The following is a 13,537-nucleotide window of genomic DNA, read 5'->3' on the forward strand; positions in this document are numbered from 1 at the left end:
AAAATAATTAAACATAATTTTTTTTTATTATAGTAAAAGTCTGATGTTTTCCTTTATAAATAGGCTATTTAGCCTATTATTAAACGAAATTAAACAAAAAAAGTCTTAAAAGAAGTGTATGTTTGAGCGCACGCTGATTGGTGTGTGTGTTTGAATTTGTTATTGCGTTATTGGTCACGTTGAGTTGATGGGTAGGGTAGTCAGAGCGCGACTGTGTGACTTGAGTGAGCGTGAAAAGTACAATAGAGTCAGTGGGTAAAATATAACACTTGGAGACGGACATAAAATGGATATATACGAAAATGGTTGCATGCCATGCATGGTGGGGCAGGGGGGGCACCTAAGGCTTCTTCACGGCCTCCTCCCTGGTGACGGTCCTCCAACATCTAACGCTGAAGAGCTTTCGGTAAGTTAGGCGTCATGAAGACGAAGTCTGCCAAGAAGCGCCCGGTGCTGCCGCTGCAGCTGCATCTGTCACAGCAGAAGCTAGCGTGGTCTATAATCATAATATGTCATAATAATAATAATGGATAATATAATGGATCGCCTATAAAATTGAGGCAGAGTTTGAAGTTGCAAAAGACCTCACGCGAAAGTGGGACACCGTCCTGAGGAGATTCAGTGCCACGACTCGCCGCCTCCAACTCTTCTCATGGGTAAGTCCTACGACTCATACTGTTTAATTTAAGCCGCCGTGCCCCTTGTTATTATTAATAATACTTTCACTTGTTAATGAATTTAAGCCCAGCCTCGGGCTATTTCATACTGTTTAATTTGTGTGTGTGAGACGCGAGTGTGTTTGTGACGTGAGAGAGAGAAAAAGAGATGCGCACTCATGTCTTGAAATGTGTGTTGGTTCGCGGGAAATTCGTTTTCTGAAGCCTATATTTTATTTATGTATGCCCCCCCGCTGTTACAATATGCCCTCCCGTTAAGTTGGGTCTGGCGCCGACTCTGGCAGGCGCACCAACCGACCTGTAGGAGTCGCTGTCCACAACGCCCGATCCCCACCCATCAGTTTCCCACCCCCTAATACGGCCAATGTGTATTAGTACGGACGACCAGCTAAACTGAAAGCAATGTGGAGCGCTGGGATCGAACAGGCGATCCCAGCGTCTCCGCATTCGTGGCGAGCGCCTTGCCCACTACGCCACGTAGCCGCCCATACAAGCTTCGGTCTTAAGTAGAAAAACGCTATTTTTAATCTAGATTAATTACAGAAAATTGTGAGATTAATTAGTAAAGATTTTTTTTATCCATCGACAGCACTAATATGCACACATCCTTTATTTTCTGAAGCTCCCGGAACCAAAGTAATCACTACAAATTCCCCTAACCTAAAGAACTCACAGAAACATTTTCCACTTTTCAATTTTATTGAGGCAATGGGGAAAATGACCTGTCCATGTTCATTCATTCCCCTTTGAATCCATCCCAGCGCGTATGCTTGTACGAGCATGGATATCTGTCCGTAGTGTTCATCATCCAAGTGTTCGTCCAACTGTCACCTGGGCTCACTGTACGAGGCCATCAACACTTTATAAACCGGTGTTCAACCTCATAAATGCCCACCGACTCACTGACTCTCTCGTCATAATCCGTCCAGTCCTGAAAGAGAGAATAGAAGAGAATAGAAATACTTTAATCATCCCGGGGGAAATTTGGCACTATACAAATCGCTCACAGTAAACAGTAGACATTTGGACAGACAAAAACAAAAGTCACGAATAAGAATAAAATACGGTCCGGGATATACATTTCCTACGTCACATTCCAATATAAAATATACAGTAAGTGTACATTTGTAAACGTAAAAGTCCAGGAAGGTAGTATGGTCACCCTGTGCTCAGTGATGCAGGGAGGCACAGTGATGCGTTGTAAAGTCTGATGGCTGTCGGAATGAAGGACTTCCTGTGTCAAGTCAAGAGTTTTATTTGTCATGGCATACAAGTATACAATGAAATGCGGGTGGTCTTGCCCGCAACGATGTGCAATACAGTAGTAACAACATATAATAGAATCCAATAAAACAACATTGTGCAATAAACAGTAACATAGTAGGGTATATCGGTATTTGTACATAAGTTATTTACAGAGCATGGAGGACATGCTAGGTCCTTTGGTAGTGCAATACACTGTTAGCTACGGATGAGGCACTGGGTCTTTCTGTACATTGCCATTTTATACAATCTCAGGTTATACTATACTATTTTTAAAGTGACCTTTCCTTAGTGGCCATAAGTGTGGGCGTGTGCAGCATGAGTGTGTGCTTGCTCATGTTAAAGTGGCTGCTAGTGTGTGAGCGTGTACAGTTCAGTGCCGTTCAGTGCTACATTTTAATAATAATAATAATAATTAATTTAATTTATATAGTGCTTCTCAATAACCCGAAGTCGCTGACAATAGTCGGGAGCAAAAGTAAAAACAAAGAAACAAAAGCAAAGAAACAAAACAAAGAAACAAAAACAAAAGGAACATGAGACCATGGGGGGAACAGGGAAGACAGCATGATAGCACACAAAGACTGGAGACAGACATCAATCAGGTTGGAGTGGGGGGGGGGTGGGGTTGAAGGCAAGGGAGAACAGGTGGGTTTTGAGGCGAGCTTTGAAGGTGGAGAGTGTGGGGGAGTCTCTGATGGACTGGCACTGAACGTGCTCATTCTGTCAGCCAAGTCTGTGTGTAGTGGGTGGGAGGGGTTTTCCCTGATGACGTGGAGCGTGGAATGACAAGTCCCGTTATACTTTTTTTTTTGTATCCACTTTTTCTCCCATTTTTCTATATTTTCTCCCATCCCAATTTCGTATCATCCAATTCAACCCTCCCCTGTCACGGACGCTGTTTCTTGCCTCCCACAAGCCGGCTGCAATGTGGACTAAGTCATACATAGCACAAGTCCCCTCCGGTACTTGAGGTAACAGCAGTCGCATCTTTTCACCTGCGCAGCTCGATCTCTCAATGGCGAGGAGTAACGCGTGGGAGGCTCACGCTGCCCCCGACACTTCCTGATTCTACTGCGCAGGCGCACCAACCGACCTGTAGGAGTCGCTGTCCACAACGCCCGATCCCCACCCATCAGTTTCCCACCCCCTAATACGGCCAATGTGTATTAGTACGGACGACCAGCTAAACTGAAAGCAAATGTGGAGCGCTGGGATCGAACTGACGAGCCCAGCGTCTCCAGCATTTCGTGGCGAGCGCCTTGCCCACTACGCCACGTAGCCGCCCCACAAGTCCTGTTATACTTAAACCCACCCACCACCCGCATTTGTAATTATTTTTCACTGCAGTTTTTTTTCATAAGCTTCATCTGCATTGAAACATTATTTAAAAATGAAACGTGACTGTGCATAGCTAACGTCCCCCTCGACTAATACAACACCCCACTTCAAGGTGAAGTGTGCAGTGAGTTTTCTTCAAATAATCCTTCTTGTATTGTAGATGAATTAATGTATTGATCCATTTCAAACTGAAGCCACAAGTTACCCAAACACTTGACAGGAAAGTGCTCTTCTGCAGGGACACAGGAGGGAACACACTCCCATGGAAGGTGTTCTTCTGCAGGGACACAGGAGGGAACACACTCCCATGGAAGGTGTTCTTCTGCAGGGACACAGGAGGGAACACACTCCCATGGAAGGTGTTCTTCTGCAGGGACACAGGAGGGAACACACTCCCATCAGGACACAGGAGGGAACACACTCCCATCAGGGACACAGGAGGGAACACACTCCCATCAGGGACACAGGAGGGAACACACTCCCATCAGGGACACAGGAGGGAACACACTCCCATCAGGACACAGGAGGGAACACACTCCCATCAGGGACACAGGAGGGAACACACTCCCATCGGGGACACAGGAGGGAACACACTCCCATCGGGGACACAGGAGGGAACACACTCCCATCAGGGACACAGGAGGGAACACACTCCCATCAGGGACACAGGAGGGAACACACTCCCATCAGGGACACAGGAGGGAACACACTCCCATCAGGGACACAGGAGGGAACACACTCCCATCAGGACACAGGAGGGAACACACTCCCATCGGGGACACAGGAGGGAACACACTCCCATCAGGACACAGGAGGGAACACACTCCCATCAGGGACACAGGAGGGAACACACTCCCATCGGGGACACAGGAGGGAACACACTCCCATCAGGGACACAGGAGGGAACACACTCCCATCGGGGACACAGGAGGGAACACACTCCCATCGGGGACACAGGAGGGAACACACTCCCATCAGGAGGGAACACACTCCCATCAGGGACACAGGAGGGAACACACTCCCATGTACGTCATGCACCACCTGTTGGCATTGTTTACATTACCCCCAAAGAAACTCCGTGAGCGTGTGTAGCCGGTTCGAATTGGCCGAGCGAGTCTCGAACCCCGGTCTCCCGCACCGCGGGCGACATCGCAGACCGCTATACCAAGAGGTGAATTCACTTCTTGGTAACGTGTCTGCAATTCGAAACTGGCCCCTACAAATGTCCTAACCTAGTTGTACAGTAAATGACCAAGTAAGGCTTTGTCAATATTCCAATGTACAGTGTAAAATGTGTGTGTGTGTCCCCTACCCAACCCCCCCCCCCCCCACCTCCAATGTACAGCCCCCACCCACCCACCCAACCCCACCCCACCAACCTCCTCCAATGTACAGTTTCTACGCCAAATGTATATACACTCCTTTTCTGGACACTTTTGTATCACAAACAGTACTGTAATTGCAAATCTGGTACGTCATAAATGTATAGATGTAGTAGTACTGTCTATCTGTATGTCATGTATGTCATATATGTTATGATGAATTGAAAATGGGGGACCCTGGTGGAAACAAGACGAAAGTCTTTCTCTGGTCTGCATCCCCTTAACAATTGTATGTATTGAGATGTACTGTACTGTACCCATTCTGCAATCTGTTAATAAACTTTTCAATCAATCAATCAATGCCTTTTATATGGGGGAGTGAGTTTAACTTGCAGTACCGCTAACGTCCACAGTCACTTCACAACCCTTTTTTTTTGTATCCACTTTTTCTCCCCATTTTCCATTTTTCTCCCATCCCAATTTCGTGTTTCCAATTCTTCTGTCTCGAACGTTGCTAGACTATGCCTCCCACTGGTCGTCTGTAGTGAGGATAGAAGCCTTGCATCACATGTCCCCTCTGGTACACGAGGAGGCAGCCTGTCGCATCTTTTCACCAGACAGCTCAAACTCTGTGGCGAGGAGTAACGCGCCGTGGGAGGCTCACGCTGCCCCCGCTACTTCCTGTCTCTGCTGAACAGGCGTCACCCAACCGACCTGTAGGAGTCGCTGTCCACAACGTCCGATCCCCACCCACCGGCTCTCCCACCCTCTAACACTGCCAATTGTGTTAGCATGACGGCCGGCCAAGCCGGTAGCAACGCCGAGAGCTGGACTCGATACCAGCATCTCCTGCGTTAGTGGCGAGCGCCTTGCCCACTGTGCCACTCAGCCGCCCCACTTCAACACTGTGGGACCTCCGTCACACGTGCTCTGCGGTGCTCAAACTGCACAAGACTCACTTTCTCCAGCAGGTTGACCTCAGGAAACTGTGTGTTCGACTCTTCTCCTTGTGCAGAAAAACCAGCCTGGTGTCGAAAAACAAGAAGAAGCTTTAAAAAGGGACAGAAGTCACTCGCATCACAAGACATTATTAGTCTTCTAGTATTTAAGGGACACTTCTGCATTATTTAAAAATCCCCCCAGAGGAAATGTGTACATTATTGGGTTAAAAGGTGCACTTCAGGGCACCCCAGTGGCGAACCACATAGCGCGCTGAGCCGCGACACGGCCGACCCGGGTTCGACTCCCGAACCCGTCGTTATTTGCCGAATGTCTTCCCCCCACTCTGTCTCCCATTCCTCCTCTGTCTCTCTCTACTGGACTGCCCAGTAGTAATAAAACGCCAAAAAAAGAACCTAAAAAAAAAAAAAATTAAAAGTGCACTTCACCCAAATATGATCATTCGTATATCAATTACTGTGACGCCTTGAATTCACGAAGACAAAACATCCGTTTACAAACTCTCACAACGTGTGCAGAATAATCCAAGTCTCACTTATCCAAAACTCAATACTTCACACAAACGCACACATTTTTTGCTAAAACCTTGTTAAGAAAAACATTTCCTGTTCAATGCTGCCTTCAAGTGGAACTTGAAGTTCGTTGGTCTTGAAGTCGTGCGGACACGGTTGCTAGGCAACTGGGCACTGCGTCTTGAAGCCACCGAGGCAGGGCCGCACCCAATATTTAGAAGCTTCATTCATAACGTTGACATTTGAATTCTAAATCAACATTCGATAAAAAATTAAAAAGAAATGTATATATTTTTTTATGTGTGTATTCATTCCGTTTAAACCAATGGGGTTTTTCGTCACAGTTGCAGATAAAGATTAGGCTACACTAATATTATACTATTATAGTATATGACTTGTCATAATGATTTTAATAAAACATTTATCATCATAAATGATGTAGCCTATCTGCATCCGCTCGGCGCTCCATCAAGACGTCACCATCACTTTCGTACCAACCGTTGCCCTTATTGGATTATTTATGTTGACGAAACTGACAAGTTATATTCATTAAAGAAAGTTGATTTAATAAAAAGAAAAGATTAATCACTTTATTAAAATTTAGGATTTTATTTGAGGATTAATATCCTGTCTCTGCTGTGCAGGCGTCCCCCAACCGACCTGTAGGAGTCGCTGTTCACAACAACCAGACTACCACCCTTCGACTTCCCACCCGCTGACTCTGCCAATTGAGCCAGTATGACGGCCGGCCCAAGCCGGAGGCAACGCTGACAGCCGGATTTGATACCCAGCCGCCCTAGTAATGATACTTTTTTTAGTGAAGTGCTCCTTTAATGTGCTGGTAAACGTCTGATTTGAGGTCAACAATCTGTTAAGACTTTGAGTGCCACGCCCGAGAATATTCGGGTTATTTTTATTAGCGATCTGAAATCATATTGCATCACGCGAGCCTACCGTTGGAGATCCAGGGACCGCCGGCACTCAGATCTGAAAAAAGCGCCCCCTATCGTCTCCCAGATGGTAAAGCACCCTTTTGGAATAGACTCAATGAAAGTGAATGGGAGAACGGATTTCTGACTCCACATTTTACTTCTCACTGATGCAGCCGGGGTTACCAGAGTTCATTCTGGAGCCTCTGAGCCGCGCGGATCATGTGTTCTACTGTATACACGGTTGATCAATACATTTATCGATTTTTTCGAATGGCGATCGGAAATTGGAATAAACCATTTGGATACCATCTGACCTCAGGTAAGGAAGCTATGTTATCAGTGTTAGGATAATCAGACTCGTTTTCACGGAGATATAAGCGTTTCCACTATATGTGATATAGTTTTGACTGTAAAAGCCATGAGGAAATAACAGCAGCGATTATCAGCGCACGGCACGAGCGTGCGTGCGCACACATATACTATCGATCATCTAGCGTTTATTTGAAAACGATTCATAAATAGGCCGACAAATGACAACGTTCTGGAATATTCCAGTAAAAGGCGATTATCATGGAATGTGTTGTTTTTCCCCAAAAAACTGGTGATTTTCAAAATGCTATCAAACGGAAATGAAGCGATAAAAATACAATCTGCCTTGCCAATGTTGACTGGAAAATGAGTCTTTGATAAGCGACGGGCAGATTAGACATAGCCATAATTTAAAACATAGATTAGGCGATATTAACGTTAACATTGGCCGTGGACCGTGGCATCAAGGGGGTAAAAAGGAAAACCCGGCGTGGCACTCAAAGTGTTAATAATAAATAAGGCTCAAATACCGAAAACATTTGATGGTTTATATCCTAATCCGATTAAATTCTCCACATTTACCCCCCGGCTCAAAATGCGGTCTGGTTTTGCTTAATTTTTATACAATCTAAACAAACATGCGAGTCTCACATAGTAGTGCACCCATCCCTTGAATTTGATGTGAAAGAAATGTCATCAAATCAAATTATCAACATAAAACTAAAATCAGAACATAAATCTTTTGCACATTCAACAATATTTGAGAGTCGTCTCACTTGGGGTTGGAAGTCGACTGGTTCCATGCCGCGACACTCGAACTGAACCATGGTCTTGAAGCGCTCACTGTCTTCCGCCTTCAAGGTAACACACACACACACACACACACACACACACGACACCGTGAGAAGACCGAAGATGATGTTTTAAAGTAGCCAAAACAACAACATCCTGTTGGTCATTCACATTATCCATCCGTATTACACCAGCAACAATACAGACACATGTTGGTATAGATTGTAAACTAATACATGACAAGGATTTTAAAGGTTTTGGGGGACTTTTTGTGCATTCATCCAAGAAGATCTCACTGGAGGAATATGGAACCAAACTATTTATTTTTATACTTAACACTTTGCTGCCCGACCACCAGTTCATACGGGTTTCGAATCCATGCGTTGTGGACAGAATCACGTATAAAGCCGTGGCAAGTTGTTATTGCTTTTATTACATTTTAATAACCGGGTCAAGGTCGCGGAGCGGCACTGCATATATTCCCTAGTCTGTGAATTTCGAGGATGTGCAATACCGGCCAGATCCTCTTAGGGGCGCCATCGCTCCACTGCAGTATGCCCTGTGGGCGAATGGATAACTTTTTTTTTCCCCTTTCAATGGAGATTTTCAGTACCCGGATTCTGAACCAGCATCCTGTACCGTGCATTACGTTTCGAATCGCAGCTTTCACCATGCAATAAGGGGATTTATCATCAGCCAATGGACATATCGATCTACCAGATGCCGATCGATAACGGGGAAATGCTCAGGGGTATCTCACCGGCTCATGGTAAGATATTTTTCACATAAATTACAGCCGGATCAGAGCTTGCTATGATACGCAACCAGCCGAGCAGCGTATGTGGCTAGTTACACGACCACTGTTATTGGTAATCAATAATAATAAACAACGTCCCCCTCCCCCCCTTTCATGCATACATGCTTTGGGACAGTCCCGATGATATGCAGTTTGAGTTATTTCTTTAGCATATGTAAAACGGAAATGCCGTTGAATATAACGTTAGCAGCTATTAGCCCTATAACTAGCCTTCCAGAAAATATACGAGACAAAATCCGCTATAATGCTTATATTCACAGCGCTATAAAATGACAACCTATTGATGCATTTTTTTTTCTTTAAGCCATTTTGAAGGGACGGTTTATGAACTCAATTGACAATGAGAATGGACAGATAGCAATACTATAAAGTATAGATTTAGCTCTACAAAAATACACCGGTCTGTTTACAAAAGCTGGTCCTCAACCACTATATTAGACGGGTCCCAGCGGTCGCCAATGTGTTAAGACATAAGGCAAGGTGTGAAAATCATGTTTTATCACTTATTAACTCATTGGACGCCACGGATTAGCCTCATCCTGTAAACGGTGGGAGTCGCTCACCTTGTTTGCAGGGCTATAACTATTTAAATATTATAGCTATATATGCAATACTATGGCCCATTTGACATAGAGTATCTATCGTTCAAGATGTGAAAAAGAAATATTTTTTCCATCCATACATTCCCGTTTTATACCGTGGTGAATACAAGTATGGTTTTAGAACGGTTTAGGGTAATTCCTGGGAGGCTAGTAATAGGCCGCGACGCATATTATACTTAATCCATTGGCATTTCGTCCCTATACACGCTACAATAAAAAATTCAAATGCATATGATCAGTATATTATGTTCCATCATGAATGCATGAAAGGGGAGGGGGGGTCGTTTCTGATTAATTGATTGTCAATAACAGCATTCGTTAGTACAACAGCATACGCTGATCAGGGCGATGGCTATGAAAACAATGCACAATCAAGCTGAAATTTACGTTAAATTGCTCTTACCTGTGGCCGGTGGGATTCCAAAAAGAATATTCCAATTATTTGATTGCCATCTGCTAGATCGTATGTCCATTTGGCCCACGCCATAACCCCCCACAGCATAATGAATCTGGCGTCCCGAAAGCGATTCAATGCGATCGGGTATACCCCTCGGTCGAGGCTACTCGAAAACTCGGCCCGGAGGAATTTCAATACCACCAGGCGGCGGTATTGGACCTTTGCAATCTCAGACACATTGCATATGGTACCACAGCCTTCCTGGGTGATTTATGAATGGAAATAGCGAATAAAAGAAATAACGATCCAATAACGTATATACACGTGGTTGGCGTTATTCGATTGGCGGACAAACACGTATATATGCGCGAACGGCGCTGAATGAGTTAATATTGTAATTCATGGTCAAATTAGTTGTTTATACGAGATCACATCACATGGCTTTATTGATGGATTCTTAAAAAGGTGCAGTATGTAGTTTTTGGGGTATACAATTTCAACTCGAGTTGTGGAAGAATTCTATGGTATATGAAAATGTACAATAAACTAAGCTCAGGGAGACACTGGGACCTTGGGGCACCAACAAGCTACCATGTCCTTGTTGTTGTTGTTGTTGTTGTTGTTGTATAGCCCGAAATTGTGTTTACCAAAATATGTAAAGAATTGTTTTACACCAGCAGGCTCTACAAATGTAAAACAATTATCTCTCAAAACTACACAGTGCCCCTTTAACTAATGCAAACAACCAGTCTTGAAAGCATGCTTACGTTGTACGGTGTGATCGTCTCCCTCAGGATATCTGTGAAGAAAAGACACACAATTATGGTATGTATAATTAATAGATTATTAAAACATGCGACTCTCCCAGAGATTTAATTTTATAAAAAGTGCTCAGGATCTTCACACTAACATTAAAAGAGTTCAGCTATCACAAGTAGATCCTCTGCTGACCTTTTTTGACAATGGACTCTGTATTTAAGTTGAACTTCAGTTTAATTGCACAGCATTGTGATGAGCAGCATGTCGGTGTTTGTTCATAACTTCGTACCGATTGAATTCTCCCTGGCGCAGAGTTTACACTTCTGCAGCATGCTGGCGCTGCCCCGTCCCCCTTTGAGAGGCACACTGTCCTAGGAAAACAAACAACATCCAGACTTAGTCTCTCTCTATTTATGGTTATGATAGACATGACCATAATACCAGACATGCTTCAAGTAGTCGCTTTACCCTACCTCTGCCTAGAACCAACGCTCTCAAGAAAACTGCAATGTATATAGAGCCATAACATATCGGAATAGGATCCCATTACATATCATACGGACGGAAAACAAGGACAGTTTCAAAAAGAAACCTAAAGGAGCCATAATCCGGAAGGAAATCAATATATGTCATCATGCATGAGTGTAGCTGCAGCCATGTTATCCAAACTTCTTCGGTTTACTTTGTGTTTTTTAAAAGGTATGGTGAAATGGATTCACCTATGACCTTCTTTTGTTTTATTTTCTATTGATTATGTATGCGATTGTAGCGGCCTCTGCCTGGGTCCGCTTCCAGTGGCAGTCGGGGAGGTATTCCGTATGCGCTTTATCCAAAAATAGTCACCACACTTTGAGTTCCGTTGTCAGATACCACAGATATCCGATTTATTTAGAAAAAGTATCTTTACATTGAAGATGGGACCAAAGCGATCCAAAACGTTCCTATAAGCTATCCAAAACTATCCAAAGCATTCCTATAAGCGTGATTCTAAGCGTGTTTCAAAGCGGTCAGAAAACTGTGTGCCCTTTCCCCGTTCTACACCCCCCAGCTGATTCCCATCACTCATTTATGTCCTCAGCTGCACCGTGGCTGATCCCCCTGACAGGTGAACCACCCACAGCACCACGGAGGTCATTCAATTGGCTACACAGATAAAATCATAACATTCTATTTGAAATAATAATAATAATAATAAATAATAATAATAATAATAATAATAATAATAATAATAATAATAATAATAATAATAATAATAACCAAAACACTCATATGGGCTTTACAGTGATATATGACTGATTTACACTGAATGTTTCACATTTGTATGTGTATATATCTGTGAGGACCCCAGGAAGAATAGTCAACACGTCGATGATGACTAATGGGGATCCTAATAAACATAAACATGTAATCGTATGGGTTAAAGCTACGCTAAGATGTATTTCTTTGTAGCTAGCAGTGTAGCAGTAGTGCAGAGATGTTCCATTCTAAAAATTTCACAGAAATGCTCCCCTTTCTAACCAATCAGAGAAGCTCAAAGGAATTTGATTGGAATAAGTATAAAATGTTGTGGTTATTTTTGGGGTTAGTCTACGACTCTACGTGGTCCTTATTGCCGGCGTGTGTAAAACCACAACCACTGAGTTACCAAAACAAACAAAAAACGTATTCGAACTCAATTCCAATCTTTACACATTGCAGCTTTAAGATTAGGGTAAGGGCCTAAGGAATGGGTGATATAATTAAATTAATAGTCCTCCTCACAAGTATAGTAAAACACAAGAATGTGTGTGCACTTGTCTGAATGAATGATTGAATGAAAACTTTATTAACAGATTGCAGAATGGGTACAATACAGTATAACTCAATACACACAATTGTTAAGGGGATGCAGACCAGAGAAAGGTTGTCTTGTTTACATCAGGGTCCCCCATTTTAAATTCATCAAGACATTTATGACATACACAACATACAGATAGACAGTACGGTTTCATGACATACAAGATATACAAGTATACAGTTAAGAGAAAGATATCATTAAAAAAAATATATATAGTCTGTCAGTTTAAGTATGATCTAAAATACATCCGTCCTTACATCAAGGTTTATATACTGACCTCAAGGTTTATATACTGCCATTTATCAGGAATCTCTCCGCAGTTGCCACATTTCAGCTGCACCAAAGAAAGATACAGTTGAATTGCCAGGTCATATAAAAGAATGCCTGTGTGTGTGTGTGTCCATTTTCAATTCATCATAACATAATATGACATACAGATACAGTACTGCTACATTTATGACATACCAGACTTACAAATACAGTACTGTTTGTGATACAAAAACAGTCTAAAAAAAGAGAGTATATACATTTGATGAAGAAACTGTACGTTGGAGGAGGTTGGGTAGGTGGGGAGAGAGAGAATACACAATCAGAGAGAGCTAAAGTAAAATAAGTGACAAGAAAGCTGTATACAAATTCAGATTGACAGGAAGGGTTATTAATAATGACTTGACAGAATATCAACATTATATTTATAGCAGACACAGTTCTCTTCTTACCTTTAGAAACCAGCGAAAGTCATCGCCCACCGGCCGCACGTTGGTGACATGATCCAGCGTGGCCTTGAACTGCAGGCCGACCTTCTGTTACAGAGACAGATATGATGGAGCATGTTTTTAATTCATTCATAACTCAGCTGGATGGCTTATTGTTTACACGAGGGTCTGCTGTAGCTATACCTACCACCATTTTGAAGCTTCTTCTTCACTGACAGCTTTACGTGCAGTGCGTTATTATGCACTTCCGCAGTCAACTGGCGCCACCAAGTGGACAATCTAGACGCAGCAGCTGGATATT

General features: G+C 43.3%; 1 protein-coding gene across 1 annotated transcript; it reads right to left on the bottom strand.

The window, feature by feature from the left end:
• Positions 1-1,367: 1,367 nt before the first annotated feature.
• czib (CXXC motif containing zinc binding protein) lies at positions 1,368-13,442 on the bottom strand. The gene is made up of 8 exons (XM_084332895.1): positions 13,424-13,442; positions 13,240-13,323; positions 12,798-12,854; positions 10,973-11,054; positions 10,692-10,723; positions 8,093-8,170; positions 5,563-5,628; positions 1,368-1,608 (listed from the first exon to the last, which is right to left on the bottom strand). The coding sequence occupies exons 1-8, from the start codon at positions 13,427-13,429 to the stop codon at positions 1,531-1,533; spliced, it is 483 nt and encodes a 160-aa protein (XP_084189021.1). The 5' UTR covers positions 13,430-13,442; the 3' UTR covers positions 1,368-1,530.
• Positions 13,443-13,537: the final 95 nt, after the last annotated feature.

Source organism: Notolepis coatsorum (assembly GCF_963971535.1).
Source record: "Notolepis coatsorum genome assembly, chromosome: 17".
Taxonomy (NCBI): domain Eukaryota; kingdom Metazoa; phylum Chordata; class Actinopteri; order Aulopiformes; family Paralepididae; genus Notolepis; species Notolepis coatsorum.